We start from the raw sequence: 23,410 nt of genomic DNA, 5'->3' as shown, positions 1-23,410 counted from the left end.
TTCAACTGTTCATGGTACCTTCCTACGTCCCAGCCTTTGGCTGTGCTGTCTTGATGATATGCCCTTCTTCTTGTCTCTGCCTGTGTACCCTTAAAGGCTTATTTGAAGTGTCTTTCACACAGAGCTTTTCTTTATTGTGATGGTTCTACATCAAGCTTCAGTAGCCTCCAGACTCATATTCTGCCTTGAAATTTGGCTATTTCTATACAGAACCAATTTCCACTTCCTTTAGGTGGTTGACTTCATATATGAATCATTTTATCTCCTCTCGGCATCTAGCATGGAACCGTCACATAATAGGCAACTGATAAATATTTGCTAAACATAATTACTCTCAACGACTCTAACAAAATCTTAATGCATCTGAGAGACCTAATCCATTAAAGCTTCTACATGTGACTCGATTTTCCAGACCTCAATGTGCTTAAATTTCTGTGGAAAATATTGCTTTTGAAAAATAAAAGCAAGACGGAATTTGCAGTAAAATGTTCTTAGGGTATTAGGTAGTTGATTACAACTTGGGGTTGCTGCTACTAGGTCACTTTATCACAGTCTGAAAGTCAATCATCTCTAATGACTTTCTTTGCCTTTTGGGGGTTCATAGCTTAGTTCTTTCTAAGAATGTATACTTTCCAGAACCCAAAGTCTAGGGCCCAATAGTGTGGGTGGAGTTTAGGATTATTTCTGTTAAGTTTAAGATGGGCTAGGGCCAAGGAAACAAGACAGTGGGTGGGAGTTTCTATATTTGAGCATTACTGGAAGATCCCAGGGTGGTGGCTGTGACCCTAAGCACGCACCCAATGTTAAGGAGTGTCAGAAACTTCACGGATCACAGGGCTTCTCTTCGTATCCAACTGTTTGTAACATGACCTGTTTTTGCATTTTGGAAGATGAGAGTAATGTTTTGGATCACACAAAAATATTTTTTATATCAAATCCTGAAAACGTATTGGAGACAATCTGTTTGTCTCCAATACGTTTTGGTGGTAAACCATCGCTATTATCTCTTCTGGGTTGAATATTTTGAAGATGGTAATCACATGTATACATATGTGTGTTAGACATATAGCTGTGAGTAGCACTCATTTTTCCCAACCTCTTCTGCTTCCCCAGCCCATAAACATGTTTTAGCAATGACGGAATCATTTCCACCTAATTTGAACCAATTTCTGTGCTGTAGGTACTCAGCTTGAAACAGATATTCTTAACGAAGACTCAGATGGCTTGGTCTTTTCACTTCTTGTGGAAGTATTCATTGCTTCCATCAGTTTAAAGCCATGCATACTTGTACTAGATGGAATTGAAGAACTGATTGACATTTATGGGATTTCAGGTCAGAAGGTAACATCTTTTTAAAATAACCCCTATTTTATCACAACTTTATAAAAATAAAACAATTTAAAAAAAGAAATACAAAGAATAAAAACTTCATTATTTAGGATGTATTATATATAACACCTTTCCATTGCATCACACATCTCTGGTTTTAGCCAACACTGCTTTTAGTTACTGCTTTATATTTTAATTAATTAAGAGACAGGGTCTTGCTGTGTCGCCCAAGCTGGAGTGCAGTGGGATGATCATAGCTCACTGTAACCTCCAACTCCTGGGCTCAAGCCATCCTCTTGCCTCAGCCTCCAGACTGCAGGCACACACCACCATGCCTGGCTAATTTTTTCAACTTTTTGTAGAGATGAGGTTTTGCTATGTTGCCCGGTCTGATCCTGAACTCCTGGGCTCAAGCGAGCTTCCCAGCCTGCCTTCCAAAGTGCTGGGATTACAGGTGTGAGCCACTGCACCTAGCCCTGCTCTATATTTTATTGAACAAATACTTCTATAATGTATTTACAATGGGCCAGGCACCATTTTAGGAACTTTAAGAACATTAATGCATTTGGCTGGGCACGGTGGCTCAGGCCTGTAATCCCAGCACTTTGGGAGGCCAAGGTGGGCGGACCACCTGAGGTCAGGAGTTCAAGACCAGCCTGGCCAACATGGTGAAACCCCATCTCTACTAAAAATACAAAAATTAGCTGGGCGTGGTGGCAGGTACCTGTAATCCCAGCTACTTGGGAGGCTGAGGCAGGAGAATCGCTTGAACCCCGGAGGCAGAGGTTGCAGTGAGCCAAGGTTGTACCATTGCACTCCAGTCTGGGCAACAAGAGTGAAACTCCATCTCCAAAAAAACAAAAACAAAAACGAAAAAGAATATTAATGCATTTAATTCACACAACAACCATATTAGGAAGAGACTGTGCTCATCTTCCCTATTTACACAAGGCAAACTGAGCACAGAGATGGTAGGTAGCTTGTCTAAGGTCCTAAGATGGTTAAGTGGTGGACTCAGAATTCAGACATGGGCATTCTGGTTCCAGCCACTGGGGCCTTTCCCCATGCACATATCTGCCCCCTATTTTATACTTTGATCAGTCTTACTGTCTTTTATGTTGTATAGTTTGGTCTACCTCATCTTCACTGGTTTTACACATACAAAATTGCATTCATGGGTTGTCATCTTCAGTTTTTCTCCTGTTTGAAATAATATTGGATCAGTGGAACCTCTACTAATACTTGGCACTAGTTATTACTTTGGGAAGCAGCTTCTTTAAAACTTAAAACTATACGTAATCAATCAATTACGTGAATAAGATCTGTTTCTCATAGAAAATACGATAAAAAAGAAGAAAATAGGAAATTAAATACACTCATAGTCTCACCACTGGTAACTATTTTGCTGCTGTATACCCTTTTTCCTATGGATATCTATCTATATATATACACATATGCATATTTATGTAAAGAAGTTACACACCACATTGTTTCTTAACCTGCTTTTTAATTTAATATATCACAATGCTGGGGGCGGTAGCTCATGCCTGTAATCCCAGCACTTTAGGAGGCCAAGGCAGGGAGATCACTTGAGGTCAGGATTTCGAAACTAGCCTGACCAACATGGTGAAACCCCATCTCTACTAAAAAAAAAAATACAAAAAATTAGCCAGGCATGGTGGTGCACACCTGTAATCTCAGCTACTTGGGAGGCTGAGACAGGAGAATTGCTTTAACCCAGGAGGTGGAGGTTGCAGTGAGCTGAGATGACACCATGGCACTCCAGCCTGGGTGACAGAGTGAGACTCCATCTCAAAAAAAAATTGTATATATATCATGAGCATTTACTGTAGGCAAAGCACTATTAGCAAAGACAGACAGACAAAGTCCCTGCAAAGAAATGGAGCTTTCATTCTAGTGGGGAATGGCAGACATTAATGAAGTCATATCACTCAAATAAATATAAATTGCAACTGTGACATGTGCGAGGTACAGATTGGTATGTAGTATTGTGACAGCCTCTCATGAAGGGATGGCTTTCTGGAAGAAGGACTTGAGGCAGAGCTCTTTAGAAGGAGGAAGGATGGCCAGACAGTTACCTGAAGCAGTTTAGGGTAGCGATTAGGAGGCTGCCTCTGGTGCCAGACTCTTGGTTTGAATCCCAGCTCTGCCACTTAAGCTAGCAGAATGAATTAGATAAGGCATGTAGCTCCTCTATCCTTGAGTTTCTTTCTCGGCCTTTCTAGAGTGTTGTCATTAGGATAGAATGAGTTCATATATTAAAATTATGCCCAGGATTTAATTTACAGAGGTATGGTTGGGCGACCACATGGACAGGCCAGTACCACTGAAAGACGAAGTCGTTACTTATGTTTCCTGAGAGAAGGGGACATGCTGCTCAGGGACCCAGGGGAAGGGTGGTCAGGAGGCAGAGGACAGGAACAAGGGGAAACTGAAGCCAGAGTCTTTACTGGAATTTCTATAGGAATGGCAAGGCAGGGCAGGGTAAACAGTTTAGGGTTGGCTAATTTGAATTTTTTTGTTTTTTTTGAGACGGCATCTCGCTCTGTAGTTAAGGCTGGAGTGCAGTGGCGCAATCGTGGCAATCATAGCCTTTTCCTCCCGGGTTCAGGCCATCCTCCCACCTCAGCCTCCTAAGTAGCTGGGACCGCAGGCTGGGAGTATGAGCCATCATGCCCAGCTAACTAAAAAAAAATGTTTTTGTGGAGATGAGTTCTCTGTATGTTGCCCAGGCTTAATTTGAATAATTTTGATGCGCTTTGGGCACAGAGGCTACCTCTAGTTTTCCGGTACCTGGCCCTGGGTTGATTTAGGGAAGGGTTGTTGTGTGAGTTAGATCTGCACGCTAAAGGCAGATTCCAGGCAGGCTGTCCACCACCCCCAGTAGTTAGCTAGCCTTGGGAAGGGCTGGGTCTGTAAGGTCCTGAGGAATGTTAAATCATCCTAAGATGCAGAAATTAAAAACCGTAATTAATACAGTTAGTACCTACAGACACATTCAACACAGTGCCTGGCTCAGAGTGAGTATGTGATGGTTGGTGTTATTAGGCAAAGAGGTATTGTGGGAAAGGCTATTAAAGGAATCGAGAAAAGATTGATCTTATTAGGTATTTATTTTGTTCCAAAATAAAATGATTTAACTCATGATAGTATTGCTGCACAAAGTGACAACTTCTCAGCATAAAATAACATCCTCTTTTTCAACTGAATGTTTCCAATTGCACTCTCCAGTTTCCTCTGGTTATTCCTGTAGGTCATTCTTCAGAATTACGTGATATTATTAAATTACTTGCTCCTAGGAACCTCTTTTTAGAGTTCACATTTGCACAATCAAATTCATGCCTGACACGAGTCAAATACAGTTCTATTGAGTGTGACTTGATATTTTCTTAGCACCATAATGCTTACAATTCAAGTTACTATGAATAACCTTCACTCCAACCCTTATTCTATACTTACTCCCTATATCGTACCTACTCTAAGTTGAAAAACCATCAACAAAGGAATTTTAAAGTCTTTAATGTTTTCAAATGGCTTTGATTCTCTCCATCAGGCGAAAGATTTTTCCTGGCTGCCACACTCACTCTCCCCTCATTGCAAATTTATCATGAGCACTGTCTCTTCCAGCCTGTCCTACAAGTTGTTGTGTGCCCGCCCGGATGTGAGGACAGTGGAACTCATTAGCACAGGAGATGAAGAAACAAAATTAAACATCTTTAGAAAGCATCTCTCCATTCCCATGATGGACCCCTTCCAACAGAGCACACAGGCGTTGAGGAAAAAACCAGACCTGAGTCCTTTAAAACTCACAATCCTAGCCAATGAATTGAAAGAATGCAGAATCTACTGCAATGAGTTTCAGTGTATGAAGGAGTACTTGGAGGCCGTCTCTGTTCAGGAGCCCTGGGAATTGGTTCTCAAACACTGGATTGAAGACTACAGTTGGACTTTTCAACCCAAAAGGGCAAATTCAGACACTGTGGCTTCAGGAGAAGGTAGGCCTTGGCCACTGTTGACAGCTTTGTGGGAGTCCACAGGGAGAAAGATGTGGGGTGGACTCCTGTGCAGGGAAGGGGGCTCTAGGGACAGGGTTGTCAGAGAAAACACAGGATGCCCAGTGAAATTTTTCTTTCTTTTTGAGATGGAGTCTCACTCTGCTGCCCAGGCTGGAGTGCAGTGGCACGATCTTGGTTCACTGCAACCCCTGCCTGCTGGGTTCATGAGATTCTCCTGTCCTAGCCTTCCGAGTAGCTGGGATTACAGGCACCCGCCACCACACCCAGCTAATTTTTTGTATTTTTAGTAGAGACAGAGTTTCACCACGTTGGCCAGTCTGGTCTCATACTCTTGACCTCAGGTGATCCACCCGCCTCGCCCTCCCAAAATGTTGGGATTACAGGCATGAGCCACCATGCCTGGCCTGCCCAATGAAATTTGAATTTCAGATAAACAACAAATAATCTTTAGTAGAAGTATGTCTCAGATATTGCATGGGACATACCTATGCTAACAATTATTTGAATTACAGATAAATAACAAATAATTCTCAGTATAAGAATGTCCCAAATATTACACAGGACATACTCAACACCAAAAATTAATTTATTATTTATCTGAAATTTATATTTTACTGAGCATCCTGTATTTTTATTTGCTAAATTTAAAGGACTCAGTGTGTTGGCTGTAAGGAGAACTGTATTAGACATAAATTTCCATCACATTTTTTAAGAATCTAAGAAATGGAGCTTTCTTATTTCTATAAGTCAATGTATCTCTCTTCTGAGCCCACAAGCCTGCTGATGGCAGACACCTCATCTAGTCAATTCAGGTTAATTCCATCAATATGGTTTGTTTTTAGTGAGCTCAGGATTTTCTCAGTGAGGCGAGGATTTGTGGCCTTCCCATATCTCCTTTGGGTTGATCTGAGATCCAAGGGCCTGGGTGCTGGGTGGCCTTGGTTGTTCTCTGTCCCTGCCATCTTCCACCTAGGTGGCCATGGTCTCCATGGTCCACAGATGTTGACTTCTCTGCACTTCTGGCTTCCTCTAGGACACACGTGTGCCCATCTGTTCTCAAGTCACTGCATCTCTGTGGCTCCCAGCTGACGGGGGCCACATCCTAACAGAGGGTCCTCTCCCCTCAGCCAACTTCTGTGCTCTGCTTGAGTCTTGTTCTCCTCTCTGATTCTCTCCTATACTTTCTCAGTTCCACAAATGCTTTTCCTCCTGAGTGGGGGAAAAAATCCTCTTTAGATCACCCTGAACTTATCTGAGTTTATTGTTTGTCATAAAAAAAACTTATTCCATGTGTTAGGAGTTTGTTTTTTGTTTTTTTTTTATGTTGCCCAGGCTGGCCTCCAACTTAAGGGATCCTCCTGCCTCAGCCTCCTGAGTAGCTGAGATTATAAGTGTGCCACCACCTCACCTGGCTCCAGGAATGTGTTTTATGATATTCAACAATCAGGCTTTTGAGAGTCAAAATTTGTTCCCTCAAGCCATTGTCCCTACCATGAACTTCAAAAGTCTATTTTGAAACTTGAGTTTTTCCCTGCTATAACAGTCTTCTCTTAAGGGCAGTGAATTTTAAATGGAGCAGGGATGGGGAAGTGGGAGTGAGAAGTAGGAAATACTTGGAATGAAAGACACAGCTGGGCATGGTGTTTCATGCCTGTAATTCCAACACTTTGGGATTCTGAGGTGGGTTGATCACTTGAGGTCAGGAGTTTGAGACCAGCGTGGGCAACATGGCAAAACCCTGTCTCTACTGAAAATACAAAAATTAGCTGGGTGTGGTGGCATGTGCCTGTAATCTCAGTTACTTGGGAGGCTGAGGCAGGAGAATCACTTTAACCCAGGAGGTGGAGGTTGTAGTGGGCCAAGATAGTGCCACTGCACTCCAGCCTGGGCGACACAGAGGGACGCCTTCTTTAAAAAAAAAAAAAGAAAGAAAGAAAGACACATTGATTGGTGCAACAAATCATCCTGCCCTGTTTTTTTGCTCTACAATTTGAATTTCTGTAAAGAAAATTGACTTCAAATTTACTGCGCCCTCCTGCACCTACAAGGAGGTGGAAACTAGTTCTCCGTGCCCTTAGAAGAGTCACTCAGGCAAAGTGACCTGTGGCTGTGTGGCCCTCCATCTCCAGGTCTGTGCAGGAAAGCCCAGGTCTCCTCCCCACCAAAGACTGCTCCACCCCCTAGCTCTGCCCAGCCACTGCCACTGAGGCCCAGGGAGCTCAGCCACAGGTGCAGGAAGAGCTTGGTTAAGCTGAGGCCAGCTGGGTACAGTGGCTCACACCTCTAATTCCAGCATTTTGGGAGACCATGGTGGGTGGATCACTTGAGCCCAGGAGTTTGAGACCAGCCTGGGCAACATGGCGAAACCCTGTCTCTACAAAATATACAAAATATCAGTCAGACATGGTGGCATGCACCTATAGTCCCAGCTACTAGGGAGGCTGAGGTGGGAGGATTGCCTGAGCCCAGGAGGTCGAGGTTGCAGTGAACCGTAGTTGTGCCACTGCACTCCAGCCTGGGTGACAGAGTGAGACCTTGTCTAAAAAAAAAAAATGCTGAGGCCAACCTCAGGGAAGCTTGGCTGACTGGGATTGCACAGCTCTGCCTTTGCTTCAAGATTGCAGGTGATTTGGGCTCATTCCCCAGTCCTAGCATAGGAGATAAAGTCAGAGTGGTAGACTGTGTGCTACATTTCTCTGAATGGTCTGAAGGATCTCTTTATAGTCGGCTGATCATAAAGCCAGAAGGAGGTCCAGCTATGGTGGAAAAATCTAAGGGTCAGGTGGGTACTGAAGAGCTGGCTTAAGTGGTATCTGTGACTGTGTGACAGGGGAACAATCACACAGGAAAACCACTCACAGCCATAAATGCAAATTAGGTGTTGGAAAACCTTAATACAGACTGCTAGGCAGAAATGCATGGTGTAATCATCAGCAAGCTTTCCAGTGTGTAACCAGAGCTCTGGATGTGTTCGTTGTGACTATGGATGATAGCTTAATGGTTAACAGTATGTATGGGCTCTGCAGCCAGGCTATCTGGGTTCAAATCCCAGTTCTGCATTTATTTCTGTGTGACCTTGGGTAAGTTATTTCACTTCTCTGTGCTCCATTTTCCTCATTTGACAGGGGCTATAAGAGTATTTCCTATAGGATTATTGAAAAAGAAGGTTGTTGAATCATATAAAACATTTAGAAAGATACCTGGCTCATGTTAGCTCTTATTCTTGTCATCATCATGTTGCCTGTGCAGGACTGGACGGCTGGGTGGCCGACAGTCGGTACTTACTGTGCCTGTCGCATGGTGGCTTGGCTGAGGATGAGCTACTTGAGCTTTTGGACATGCTGGGCTGCAGGAATCATTACAAAGTGACCACCTTGCACTGGGCTGCCTTCTGCAACCCCACCAAACAGTGGGTCCAGGAGAAGCCCAATGGCCTTCTGTATTTCTGGCACCAGTCCCTGTGAAGTGCAGTGGAGCACAAGCTTCTTGGTAAGTAAGGCTTGAGTCTGTGGAAATACCTGCTGGTTAAGGGGTTAAGGAAAAGCAGGAGCCACATGCAAGGGAAGCCTTGTAGTTGGGATATTTCCCATAGAAACAAATCTATAGACATGTATGAAAATGGTTATATGTTAGGGTTTGTACTTGATTATGAGTAACTGACACCTGACTTCAATGGCTGGGGTTTGTTCTCTCCTATAATAGACTTCTGGGAACAGGCAGTCCGGAGCTGCTCTGTTGGCTCCACAGAGTCACCTGGGTCCCAGCTCCTTCTGTGTCCCTGATTCACTACATTGCGTGCATTCTCAAGGCCATCTCATTGGATGGCTGCTGAAGCTCCAGCCATCAGGAAAGAGGAAGGGAGGAAGAAGGGCTTGCCACTTTCTTTTAATGAGCTTTTCTGGAAGTTTCATACCAACATTTCCACTTAAGTGTCTTTGACTCAGAAATTCATTAGTTGGCTACAGCTAGATATGAGGGAAGCTGGGGATGGAGGTTTCGACTTGGTGCATTGCTACCCCAAATCAAGGTGGTGTTCTGACACTAACAAAGAAGAGGTAAATAGATTCTGTCTCTGCTCCAATTCTTTTCTTTTCTTTTTTTTTTAAATTTTTTTTTCTGAGTCTCGCTCTTGTTGCCCAAGCTGGAGTGCAATGTTGTGATCTCAGCTCACTGCAACCTCTGCCTCCTGGCCTCAAACGGTTCTCCCGCCTCAGCTTCTCCAGTAGCTGGGATTACAGGCACCCACAATGCCTGGCAAACTTTTGTTTGGCCATGTTGGCCAGGCTGGTCTCGAACTCCTGACCTCAGGTGATCTGCCCGTCTCAGCCTCTCAACTCTTCTCTAATTCTGAAATCGAATTCGTATCCCCTGCTGAAAAGGACTGCAGGGCTGCACCCAGGAAACTTTGGCAGTCACACGCACCTGACCTAGGAGCAGAGCACTGTTTGTCAGTTACTTGCATAGAGCGCTTCAGGTCTAAGGACTTGAAAAGTCTTTAAATCACAGTCACCGGGAAGATTCCAAGCTCATGCAAATTTCCTTTTAACTTTATTATGTTCTGTTTTACTTTCCTTTTTAACAAGGTAAATCCTTTATACTGTTTCCCTCCTACATTGTAATCATTCCCATTATCTCAAGTTATGTGATGTGGAGGAGAGAGCAGGCTTAGGAATGAGGATGCTCTTAGATTTATGTATGCTCTTCTGTTCACTTGCTGTGTGATGGTTTGCAATGCGCTCAATTTCTCCATTTCCCTGAGAGCAGTAATACCCTTGGTGGTGCAGGGACTAAAGTGTCATGGTGTGGCTGTTAAAATTCCAGGTGTGTATTGCACCCCATTTGCTGCACTGTCTACCTACACATAAAGCACTGCTGACAGTATTCACCACTGTCAGGAAAAAAAAAATTGTCGTGCTGCAGAATCAGGCTGTGAGTAGCATCAGGAATTGTAATAGCAGTAATTCACCTCCATGTGGCCTAGGCAGGAGAAATAAGCCCATCTTCCAAGGATGGGAAAGATCCAAAAGCCAAAGCTGTAGTACTTGAATCCACTATGTTGGTTTCTGTTGTTGTTGTTGTGAAGGGCTCTCTTTCTTGACTCTTGTCCAAATGTCATATCAGTCATTTTGAGGTAAGCTGGTCTGTCTTAGTCACATGCATCTGTGTGCATCTTGCCTGTGAAATTAATGCCCTATCTAGCATTATATTCAATTTGTAACCTAAATTACTCCTACCATAAATTGGCTAACCTAGAGAGACCATTTGACCTCTAGGCTGTGATGGAGCAGCCTCTTTTCTCTTCTGTTACTAAAACTGAGGATCGTTTGGTCTTATATACTTTGTATGTTGCACACATGTGTGTGCATACACATATGCATGCATATTAGTGTGGCTGCAAAGGAATAGGGCAAAGGAGAGCTGCAAAGCTGAGAAATGCTCCTCTGTTGCCTATAGGCCATTATGTCTTGTTAATACTGATCATGATAGCCACATTTGTTTTTAGTTACAAAATTTAATTGTAAGGATCAAGCAGTGGTTGTCAAACCAATCCACATTGCCAGCTTTGAAGTGTTCAGATGCAAATTTTTTTTTTTTTTTTGGGACAGAGTTTCACTCTTGTCACCCAGGCTGGAGTGCAATGGCGCGATCTCGGCTCACCGCAACCTCCACCTCCCGGGTTCAAGTGATTCTCCTGCTCAGCCTCCTGAGTAGCTGGGATTATAGGCATGTGCCACCACTCTCGGCTAATTTTGTATTTTTAGTAGAGACGGGGTTTCTCCATATTGGTCAGGCTGGTCTCGAACTCCTGACCTCAGGTAATCCACCCGCCTTGGCCTCCCAAAGTGTTAGGATTACAGGCATGAGCCACCTCGGCCGGCTGCAAATTTTTAAATAAATGTGATAAATACCAGTCATGTTTTCCTAACATTGTTCAGGATCTACCTGAACTTGATTCTGGACATAGTTCAGTACACAAGCATAGAAGAAAGATAGTGTAATCACCAATAATTAAACGAAAGACAGCCACATTTTTTTTCAGTGTTTTCACTGTGCCAGGCACTTATATATTATTTTAATTATTTCTGATGCAACGAGAACATTCTCAGACTAGACTAGGTCACTTCCCACCAGCACCCTGGAAAGTCCTCACCTGCCTCAGGTGTTCCCGAGTCCATGGCAGTGTCACCTGTGCTCACTCATCTGTTTGTTGGCTGTAGTCACCAAAGAGTCTCTTCTGGTTTCTGCTTAGCAATGTAAGTGCCTCACAACTGTCCCTGCTGGTGTTTTTCACCATGAGAAAACCAGACTTCATGCCAGGGGTCCCTCCCTCTCCTTTGGTCTTAAAGCAGCCAGATCTTGAGGTGCTGGGGTAGTGCTGGTTTCCATCAGAAGTAGGGGCAGGCATCTCCTGGGAGATCCGAGCACATTGCATGCCCTTCTCTGGCAAACCCCACCCTTCTCAGGCTCTCAGGGAGCCCTTCCTGGAAAGAGCCTCTTTCATTTCTTCTTGTACTGCTGCACCCTATAAGAGTTCCCAAAAAAATCCAGTCTATGGAGCCCATTTTTTCCACCTCTGTTGAGTAGAAGGAATTTATATAGCATAGTGATTAAAAGTGGGATCTCAATGCTGGACTCAGGGTGAGCCCTGGATTTCCCACTTGCTAGTTAATGACCTTGGCCAGATTATTTTACCACTTTGTGTCCCAGATGCCTCATTAATAAAATAAAGTACCACCTTCATACAGTTCTTGTGAGCATTCAGTAATGTAAGTTCTGTAAAGCACTTAGCATAGTGCCTGGCGCATAGTAAAGTCTCAAGAAATGTCAGCCAGTATTAACTCCTTCTTTGTTTTCCTCATGAATCTTCTCTATGGCCTCCTACCCACCACTTTTCCCAAGACGGCCCATGCAAATCAACTGGTGATCTTGACTTCGGTGGGCCTAAAGATTATTCTGTTTCATCAGGCACCCTCAAGCAAGTCTGAATTCCCTGAGACCCATTCCAGTTTCATTGAATAGATGTTTGCTGAATGAATGTGCAGGTATGCTTGGCTGCTGGTTTTTTGGATCTGTTGTCTCTAGCAGCTTCCATCTCTGTTGTTTTGAGGGTCAGTACTAAACCTCAGCCTCCAGTATCTGCCTGGAATCAGGAGCTGGAGGGCTGAGCACAAGAGAGAAGGTGTGAGCCACCTGTACACAGCACCATGGTCTTTGGAACATGAGCAGCCTCATTGCTCCCTGTCCCTGTCCTCATCTCATGCTCAGGTCTGCATGCTGTTTGGCAAACAGAACCCATCTTCCCTCCTTCTGGAAATCACCATGGCATCTTACTAGAAATGATTTCTCATGGAGAGCAATGGCTTTGGGCTTGGATAGAACTGGTGTGACCTGATGCGAGGTGCTTACTTACCTCCCTAAGACTCAGTTTTTCACCTGCAATGTAGGGATAACAGTATTTGCCTTGAGGGTATTAAAATGCTAATTCGTGTAAGGTATAGCATCTGGCACTACAATAAGCACTAATGGTGGCCATTTGAGCCAAATGCCAAAATTTCTAGCCCACCCTCCCCCTCCCACCATGGAAAACACTTCCTGGCCCCATTGTTGGGTGGGGCCTTGTGACTCAGTGGCCGCTGGCAACATTCAAGATGGCAGCTGCTCTGTCAGTCCCACAGGGAGGAGAGCTGGATTGGAGTTCCCAGTCTCCAACCTGTGATGGACATAATAAACCTTTGCTCTTTTAAGCTACTGAGATTTGGGGGTTGTCTTTCAGTACAGCATAATCTAGCCCACCAATCTAGCACTACATAAACATTGGCCATTTAGTCTATCATTGAGTGCGGCAATATATATAAAGATGATGCTGGGGTCAAACCATTCCTCACATCATATGTGTAGTTGGAGGAGCAGTGGCATTAAACCAGAAGGTTGGAATGCTATTTCTGCAGTTACTGGTCATGTGGTGACCAGGGGTAAGTCACCTGTCTCTCTGATTTTGTCAAATGGGGATGCATATCTATATCCTCCTCATGAGGTTATTTTAAATTAAATGCTGCATTTTCTCTGAAAATGTTTTGCATATTTTACGTATTGTATTTAACTCTCCAGATCTTGAACCCAGGTACTATTTATGCCAGTTCTTTTTCTCCCTCATTCCCACCCCACTTTCCTGATTTATAACCATACACATAGTTTTGCCATACACAGTGGAGGAGGGGAGTTTTTGTTTCTTGCAGGGGCTTGTTAGGCACTGCACTTGCCATCTGGGCACATCTGCGCCCTTTAGACCAGATAGCATGGGGTTTCTCCATATGGGTGGCTGACCTGGAAATCATGTAAGTGGAAATGAAGAACAGTTGTTTAAACAATGAGTTCCCCTTTTGTTAGAGTTCTTACGAAGAGCTGGGCTTGGTGTGCCACCTAGCTGTGTGTTCCATTATCTTGCAAGAAAAAGTGACAAGCAGAAAAGTTAAAAATACTTCTATTTTAGTTTTCAAGGATAGAGATCACCAGGATTTAGTTAAACAAACCCTTTTGTTTTTGAGAAGCTTATGTCTGGGTAGTATGATCTACTGGAACCATTTCTCTTTGGAAATGAAGATATAGTAGTCCTGGCTCCAATATTAAATTTGCCATTTGTTTGCCAGCTACCCCTTGGTTCATATGAGATCCAGGCAATGGCTTAACTTCTCCAAAATGCACACTATGAAATGTTCAAAAGTGCTTATTTAAGCAGTAACCATAGTGTATATTTAAAGTAGAAAAGTAGGTTACAAATGTTTCCTTGGGGGAGGGGAATGACTTAACATGGAAAATCAACATGCCCACAAACTTCTCCAATTCCAGGTCAGTGAGCGTAACTAGAACAAATTCTTTGGTAAATTCAGACTGATGTGTAAGATACAATTTTTTTCCAGTTATACTGACTTTTATTTCTCTAATTACAGCTACAGAGTTGTCATATTTTTGCTGTAGTATTTTCATGTACTAAAAAGTCAGAGGCATTAAACTGTAATTGATTTTAAAATAGGTGTAATCACTCCTGTCAGAGAAAGCAGTCCATGTTCATTTCAGAGCCCAATGAATCACAAGAAAACACATTTTCACCAAGTGTTGATCAGATACTTCCAGCGGCAAACCTCTTTCTGGAGGATGTATCAAGAATTGCCATGGCATACGAAAATGAGTGGATGCTTGCGGGGGTTGTGCAGCTTTCTCTCAAGCCCTCGGTAAGTCTTGCCGTTTTTATATCATTGTATTCAGGCAGATTTAGCTTTCCCTTTTACTGGTGCTGTGTTTAGATACCCATGGTTCCCTTGAACAAGTTGTATCATTCATTTATCCATTCAAGTACCCATCATTCATTCAGATGGAACCATCCTCTGGCATCAACTTCTGTGGTTGCTGGATCTCCAGGGTTACTCCCCTTGGTCTGTCTGGCTCTGCAGAGTGTTCATTTCTCCTCTTCACTCGATGTGGAGTCCTCTCAAAGTTAAGTGGCATTCCAGAGAGAGGAGGGCAAGGATGAGAGCTGGAAAAGGTAGAAGATTGGGCAATCTCTGCTAGACCCTCCTATCTGCTTTCCTTCCATTCCCTATACTACTTCCCCTTCCCTCTTACTCCCTCCCACCCACTTCCCTTCCCTTCCTTGTCTCTCTCTTCTTTTCCTCTGACTCATTAATTCAGCAAACATCTATTTATGACCCATCCTGCCTCCCACAACCTGCTAGGCCCTGAGGGTGCAGAAGTGAATAGATACAGCTCTAAGCCTGTAGGTGCTTTCCATCTAGTGGGGGAAGATGCGGAGCCAGAGAATTACTGTACACGGTGGTAATGCCTCGCTAGAGCAATGATGCAATGAACTGTTGCAAGCACAGAAGAGGGAGGGGCTGGTGCTCTGCCTGGTAGACCCAGGGAGCCTTCTCAGAGGAGGGGGCTTCCTGGGTGGATCAGGAGAATTGGCTTTGACTGCTGAAGAGTGAAAGGCTCATACTTATCTGGTGATCTCCAAAAGATGTGTTAGGTAAGATGTTTATGAATAGGCTACTGAAATGTGGTAAGTAGAAGAGCTTCCTTTAAGGCCGGAAATACTAAAATGATATCTATTAATACATTGTGTCACAAGTATCACAGATTTTATGTCAAAAATCCAAAGCCCGGGCTTCTGGACAAGGCTGCACCTCATTCACTTCTGGAATGTATTATTGGAGGCTGGCTATGATGATATCTCTGAGGCCTATTTACTTTCAGTGGCCAAGATTAAAGCAGATCAGTGCCATACAATGAGGAAGAGTGGTACACTCTCAGGTATGTGAGTTGCAATGTTTCAGTAGTCCATTTTGCTGGGATATAGAGTGGCCAAATCTTATCATGATTCTCCTGTTTCCTTACATAATTCTGATCAATCCAACAGACCTCCCTGATTACTCCTTTCTGCAATTGAAGCCAACAAGTTTTGAAGACAAGAAATCAGGAAAAAGTGTTAATTTTGAAATGGCTTCTCTTTGGCTTCTTGCAGTGACTCTTTTTTTATATCTTTTATTTTTTATTTTATTTTTTTTTTTGAGATGGTATCTTGCTCTGTCATCAGGCTGGAGTGCAGTGGTGAGATCTCGGCTCACTGCAACCTCCGCCTCCCGGGTTCAAGTGATTCTCCTGCCTCAGCCTCCTGAGTAGCTGGGACTACAGGCACGTGCCACCACACCCAGCTAATTTTTGTATTTTTAGTAGAGGTGGGGTTTCACTGTGTTGGCCAGGATGGTCTCGATCTTTTGACCTCATGATCCACCTGCCTCAGCCTTCCAAAGTGCTGGGATTACAGGCATGAGCCAGTGTGCCTGGCCACAATGACTCTTTTTTAGGGGTTTGTCCTTAACATTCTTTCTGTCTCTCCACTTTTTTGTGGCTTCAACCACAGCCTTAATACCTCCTGTCTTTCCAGCTTGAACCTCTTTTTGGAGTACCAGGTACATCCCCTCTTTTATGAGGGCTAGTAAGAGTATTATTGCTTGATTAACAACTTTCCTGAGTGAGCAGTTCACACTTCAAATTAAATAGGTGAAAACCTACATTATTTCAGGATTTTCTCTCCCAAATTGTTTTTCCATGATCCCTCTGCCTGCTGATGGTAGCAGCAACTTTTTCCATCACTCAGTATTGACAACACTACATCAAGGTGGCCTCAATCAAAATGAGGGCAGCTATTCTTTGACCTTCTGCTTCCGTGGCTTGGGTTTGGACAGCACTTTGGTTAATTTTTCTTCCCTTTGTTCTCCATAAGCAAGCCCCTTTGCCTGCCCTCTCTCCTCTCACTCTCTTTCATCCTGCATTTCCTGGCTTATTAAATAGAATAATAACCTTCATTCATTCTTTTAACAAGTATTAATTCAGCGCCTTCCCTGGACCATGGACTCATGGACTCACTGACACAGCAATGAACAAGGAAATGAAATCCTTCTGTGCTTTACAGTTCAGTGATCATAACAGATTTTGAGCATTTGTTATATGCCTGGCTTTGAGTTAAGTACTTTATATGTGCCATTTTGTTTAATTCTCATAAAATTGCTATAATACTAGTAATATCTTGATTGAAATTAAGGAAACTGAGTCTCAGACAGGTAAATTGCTTGAGGTCTCCCAGACAGTTAGGAATAGATTTGGGCTTTACCGCATTTGTACCCCTTTTGATCCTTGAACATCTAGACTTTGCCTTGATCCTTATTGTTCTGTATGACTTAATTTCGGAATTTGTCTGACCCAGCAATCATCCAGGTGGAAGAACCCAGGCAATCTTCATAAGGATACTCGTGTGTGGAATGCAGCCAGGATCTGTCTGGACATGGATCTATCTGGAAGTGTGTCAGTGTTTAGGGAGGCGGGGCAGTGGAGTGGAGGGAAGGGGGCAGGAGGGGACGTTTCCGTTTGTCACAGGAAGCTGAACACTAACCAGAGGAAGACTAAACCTCCAACAGAGCGTAAAAGTCCTTCTAGACAATGCCACAACTGCTTATCATAGCGTGGTTGTTATGGTGATATAAGGGGTGAGGGGATGAGAGTTGAAACTGGGAGGAAATCACCTAATATTTCAGCGTGTGAAGATTTCCTGGATGTAAATGAGCCGAGTTAGAATTAGGTGGGGAACATCGTAGAGCTCTCCTGGTGATTCTGTAAACATGATGTCACCTGTATCAACATCTAAGATCCTGCTGGTTAGTGTCTGTGTTATTCTGGACCCCCAGGGGCCTCTCAGCAGGTAGTCCTGGCCTCCATAATTGCCTCTCACATATATCAAATTAAATCATGGCCAAGTCCTGTAGAATTTACTTGCATGAAACCTCTGGCATCCATTCTGTCATCTCCGCAAGGGCTTCCTTTTGTCTGTCTGGACCAGTTTCATAAAGCAAGGCTGTGATCTAGCTACTCTACTTATTGTAGTTGTTCACTGTCTTACCTTACCTCCCACCCTGGCTGGGAGAGTCAGCCCATGGCCATTTGGGGGAGTTCTTCCCAAAGTCCTTCCAGGACTGTATGGGCTTACTTTTCTCTCTTTGTGGGTTGCTAAAAGTAGAAGTCACAAGCTTAAGTACTTATCACCAAAGCAATAGAAAAATTTGTTATATTCATCAGAACAAGATTTAATTACAGCAGGAATCTCATATCATAGCCATAGGAGGTATTACAGTGGTCTGGTCAGCTGTCTGGGCCTCCCCAAACATGTTTTCTTATCATGATTATGTAGCCACACACAGCCCTGAATCAATTCGCCCTCCTGGGGTGCTGCTGGAGGTAAGACCCTTAACTGGACTATTTTTTTTTTCAAAGAATTCGGGGAGAAATCTTGTTTTATAGTGTGCCATCCTGGGAGCTGCCTGCCAGTTCAACCCTGCCCTCCTTTTGTAATAAAGAGGTCTGGGCAAATGCTAGCATTCCTCCAAATTAATTTGACACTACTAACTGAGGGCCTGCTTGTACCATGCGTGGTGCTAGATGCCAAGGATACAGCAATAAGACAGACACGGTCCCTGCCTTAAGGCAGCTTATGGTCAGGTGTAAATGACAGACATTAAAAAGCAATTTGGCCTGAGAAGAGACATTCAAAGTGGTGGTGGCATGGAACATAGAGCAGGGAGGTGTCTCCTTGTCTTGAATCTGACAAAGTGACAAGGGGAAAGAATTCCAGGGAGAGGGAACAGCGTGGTCGAAGATCCAGAGTTGAGAGGGAGCTTAGTGAGTCTGAAGAATTGAAGAGTCCAGCATGGCTACAAGAGAGGGTGGACAGTGAAAGGAGCCCTGAGGCTGCAGAGGCAGACAGGAGCCCAAGTACCAAGGTCATGCTAAGGAGTCAGCCTTTATCCAAACAGCCATGGGCAGCTATGAGGGATTTAAGCAAGATGGTAACAGGTTTGGTTTTAAAAGGTCACCTTGGGTGTTGTGTAAAGAATGAAACAAAAAGGGGCAAGTGTGGTGTCATGAAGAGCTACTAGTAGTAATAACCCAGATGGCAGGCAATGTTGGCTTAGAAGGTGGGGTGGAAGGTTTGAAAATAGAATCCACAGGACGCAGTCATCAATTGGGTGCAAAGAAATGGAGGAGTCAGAGATGACTCCCACGGCTCTGACTTGAATGACTGGGTAGATGACATGGCCATGGACCCAAACAGGACACACTCCCAAAGGAGGGGGTTGGGGGACAGAACCCATGTGGAGTTTGGAGTCACTGTAGAAAGCCAGGAGGGGGTAATCACTGGGCTCAGAAACAGAGCCAGGCCAGAGATGCATACCTGTTTCTGGATGGAAGCCAGGAGAGGGAAGGAGATTGTCAGGGAAGGGGAGAAGAGAGGTGGGCCTGGGACAAAATTCCAAGGGGTGAGCAGGGGAGAAGGAAGCAGCAAGGGAAAGAAGGAGGGGTTAGAGAGTCAGGAGGAAAACTGGACTGAGAGTTTGAAATTCCCCCGAGGGAGGATGGATGTCAACTAAATTAATTTAATTAAATATCTTCAGAATCCATTTTGAGTTACCATCTTCTCTATGCTGTGTTGAAGCCCTACTCTGATACTTGACATTTTTAGTAAAAGTCTGTTACAAACAAATGGTTTGGGGAAAATAAAGGAGAATCCATCGTGTTCTACATTTGAAGACTGTGGATCAGAGAGGGGACAGCAAGCAGCCTCAGGAAGTGCAAATCCAGCTGGGACTTGGGGGCCCAGGTTGGGGCAGGAGTTTAGGGTCTGGAGCATCAGGTAGAGTCAGGCATCACCACTGAAGCCAGACAGATGGGGAAGGGGATGTAGGACAAAAACTCCTTTCCCCCAAATCCACTAGTGGGAAGAAGAGGCTTGAGGAGGGGAGGGCCAGATCCCACTATTGGGTGGAGAAGAACTTTCCAGGCAGGCATGCTTCAAAGCAGAAAGAGAGCTCCAATTCCTTGCCTAGCCTCTCTCCCCATGCAGGAAATGACTAAGGATCCCCTTTTAGGGTCTCATTCTTCATTATCCCCTGCTGCTTTGAGAGATAAATAGGCTACTTATACTTTTGACCGCTGCCTGCTTCTGGAAAGTTCTTTAAAATCCCAGAGTTTTCTAAGGGTGCCTCAGTCTCATTAGTTGGCTGGGGGACTGGAAGAGTGTCTGATGTCTCTCCCGCTCCTGGCTCCTCGTTGCTGCTGCTGGGGGCTGGAGTGCACACCTCTCTCCTAGTTCTTCCCTCTGGACCTTGAAGTTTGGTTCCCTCTGGTGGTTTGAGAATGACAAACCTAACAGGTTGGTGGGAAATGATGTGCAGTTTGGAGTCTTGAACTTGTATCTCCTTGGGTGCTTCTTGCCCAGTCTACTTGGTGCCTAGGTTTGTCCTTCCTTGCGGCACTCATCTAGGGAAGCTGCATCTCTGATTGATGACCGGTAGAGAGGGCTTTGAGCCTAGAGGTCAGCTTCTAGGCTTGGGTCAGTTTTTATAGATTTCCTGTGGCATGATACTCTTGTTTTTGGCGGGAGCCCTGGGCCACATCAAGGTGAAGAAAATCCAATTCTAGCTGCAGTTGCATTTCTGGACTGTGTCAAAGACAAGAAGAGACAGACTAGAAGCAGATATGGCATGTGCAAGCAAGCGATGGAGGTGCTCAGAGACATGATGCCTGTGTATCCCACTGCCTACGTAAGTCTGCACTTGGATATGGTCTCAAAAACATCTTAGACCTAACATATCTAAGACTGAACTTGTGAACATCCTTCCAAAAGCAGGTTCTTTCCCAGGAACTGTCTCTGAAATTCCCACCTTGGAGTCATCCTAGTCACCTTCCTCTCCTTTACCTCATCTCCAAATCTATTTCATCAATGAGCCCTGACATTCTTTACTTCCTGTTTTTCAAAGTTGTTCACTTCTCCATCTCTGCCACCACTGTCCTTCTCTAAGCTATCATCGGGGCAGCCATATACAGTTGTGAAGATTACTAATATGCATTTAAGGTTCCTCTGTGTCTTTTCATGGTTTAGACTTCATTTATTTTTATTGTTGAATAATATTCCATTGTATGGATTTACCACAGTTTTGTTTATTCATTCACTTGTTGAAGGACATTTTGGATAATTTCAGTTATTGGTGATTATGAATAAACCTGCTATAAACATTTACATGCAAGTTTTTGTGTGGCCACAAGCTTTCAAATCAATTGGGTAAATATCTGGGAGTACAGTTGCTGGATCGTATGGTAAGAATATACTTAGTTTTGTAAGAAACTGTCAAATTGTCTTTCACAGTGGCTGCAAAATTTTACATTTTCACCAGGAATGAATGAGAGTTCCTGTTACTCTGCATCCTCATTGGCATTTGGTTTTGTCAGTTTTTTGGATTTGGGCCATTCTAATAGGTGTATAGTGGTATCTCATTACTGGTTTAATATGCAATTGCCTAGTAACAAATGATGTTGGGCATCTTTACGTATACTTACTTGCTACCTGTATATCTTCTTTGGTGAATTGTCTGTTCAAATCTTTTTACCATTTTAAAATAAACTTTATTTTAAGTTCAGAGGTACATGCGCAGTTTGTTATATAGGTAAATTGCATGTCATGGGGTTTGGTGTACAGATTATTTCATTCCCCAGGTAATAAGCATAGTACTTAATAGGTAGTTTTTTGATCTTCACCCTCCTCCCACACTTCAGTAGGCCCCAGTGTCTGTTGTTCATTGTGTGTGCATTCATTGTGTGCATGTGTACTCAGTGTTTAGCTCCCACTTATAAGCGAGAACATGCAGTATTTGGTTTTCTGTTCCTGCATTAGTTCGCTTAGCATAATGAACTCCACTTCCCTCCATGTTCCTGCAAAGGACATGATCTTGTTCCTTTTTTTTTTTTTTTTTTTTGAGATGGAGTCTCACTCTGTCGTCCAGGCTGGAGTGCAGTGACGCGATCTTGGCTCACTGCAAGCTCCGCCTCCCGGGTTCACGCCATTCTCCTGCCTCAGCCTCTCCGAGTAGCTGGGACTACAGGTGCCCGCCACCACGCCTGGCTAATTTTTTTTGTGTATTTTTAGTAGAGATGGGGTTTCACCGTGGTCTCGATCTCCTGACCTCGTGATCTGCCCGCCTCGGCCTCCCAAAGTGCTGGGATTACAGGCATGAGCCACCGCGCCCAGCCGATCTTGTTCCTTTTTTATGGTTGCATTATATTCCAAATTGTATATATAGCATATTTCCTTTTTCTTTTTGAGACCGTGTCTTGCTCTGTTGCCCAGGTTGGAGTGCAGTGGCGTGATCTTGGCTCACTGGAATCTTCCCCTCCTGGGTTCAAGTGATTCTCATGCCTCAGCCTCCTGAGCAGCTGGGACTATAGGTGTGCACCACCACACTCAGCTAATTTTTGTATTTTTAGTACAGATGGGGTTTTGCCATGTTGGCCAGGGTGGTCTCGAATTCCTGACCTCAAGTGACCCATCTGCCTCAGCCTCCCAAAGTGCTGGGATTACAGGGATGAGCCATTGTGTCCAGACCCATATTTTCTTTATCTAGCCTACCACTGATGAGCATTTAGGTTGATTTCATGTCTTTGCTATTGTGAATAGTGCTGCAGTGAACATATGCATGCATGTGTCTTTATGTAGAATGATTTATATTCCTTTGGGATATACTCAATAATGGGATTGCTGGGTCAAATGGTAATTCTAAGTTCTTTGAGAAATTGCCAAACTGCTTTCCACAATGGCTGAACTAATATACACTCCCACCAGCAATGTATGAGCCTTCCCTTTTCTCTGCAACCTTGCCACCATCTGTTACTTTTTGACTTTTATAGCCATTCTGACTGTGATATCTCATTGTGGTTTTGATTTGCATTTCTCTAGTGATTAGTGATGATGAGCATTTTTTCATATGTTTGTTGGCTGCATGTATGTCTTCTTTTGGAACTTGTCTGTGCAGGTCCTTTGCCCACTTTTTAATGGGGTTGTTTGTTTTTTGCTTGTTAATTTGTTTAAGTGCCTTATAGATTCTGGATATTGGACCTTTGTCAGATGCATAGTTTGCAAATATTTCCTCTTATTCTGTATGTTGTCTCTTTATTCTGTTGATAGTTTCTTTTGCTGTGTAAGAGATCTTTAGTTTAACTAGTTCCCACTGTCAATTTTTGTTTTTGTTACAATTGCTTTTGGTGTCTTCATCATGAAATCTTTTCCAGAGCCCATGTCCAGAATGGTATTTCCTAAGTTTTCTTCTAGGGCTTTTATACTTTTAGGTTTTACATTTAAGTCTTTAATCTATCTTGAGTTGATTTTTGTATATGTTTTCCGGAAGGGGTCCAGTTTCAATCTTCTGCATATGGCTAGTCAGTTATCCCAGCACCATTTATTGAATAGGGAATCATTTTCCCATTACATGTTTTCATCAACTTTGTCGAAGATCAGATGGTGGTAGGTGTGTGGCTTTATTTCTGGGCTCTCTATTCTGTTCCATTGGTTGATGTATCTATTTTTTACACTAATACCATGCTATCTTTATTAGTGTAGCTATGTAGTAAGTTTTGAGGTTGGATAGTAGTCATGTTTTAATTTTATT

General features: G+C 43.6%; 1 protein-coding gene across 1 annotated transcript in view; it reads left to right on the top strand.

Moving 5' to 3' along the window:
• The window catches only part of LOC100607713 (putative tetratricopeptide repeat protein 41), a 72,437-nt gene that overhangs the window by 16,766 nt on the left and 32,261 nt on the right, over positions 1 to 23,410 (top strand). The window contains 5 exon segments of the mRNA XM_004089424.3: positions 1,181 to 1,341; positions 4,904 to 5,345; positions 8,616 to 8,855; positions 14,398 to 14,596; positions 15,493 to 15,674. Coding sequence (XP_004089472.2) covers positions 1,181 to 1,341; positions 4,904 to 5,345; positions 8,616 to 8,855; positions 14,398 to 14,596; positions 15,493 to 15,674 — 1,224 coding nt within the window.

Source organism: Nomascus leucogenys, chromosome 10 (genome assembly GCF_006542625.1).
Source record: "Nomascus leucogenys isolate Asia chromosome 10, Asia_NLE_v1, whole genome shotgun sequence".
NCBI classification, from domain to species: domain Eukaryota; kingdom Metazoa; phylum Chordata; class Mammalia; order Primates; family Hylobatidae; genus Nomascus; species Nomascus leucogenys.
This window is presented reverse-complemented; position numbering and strand designations above follow the sequence as displayed.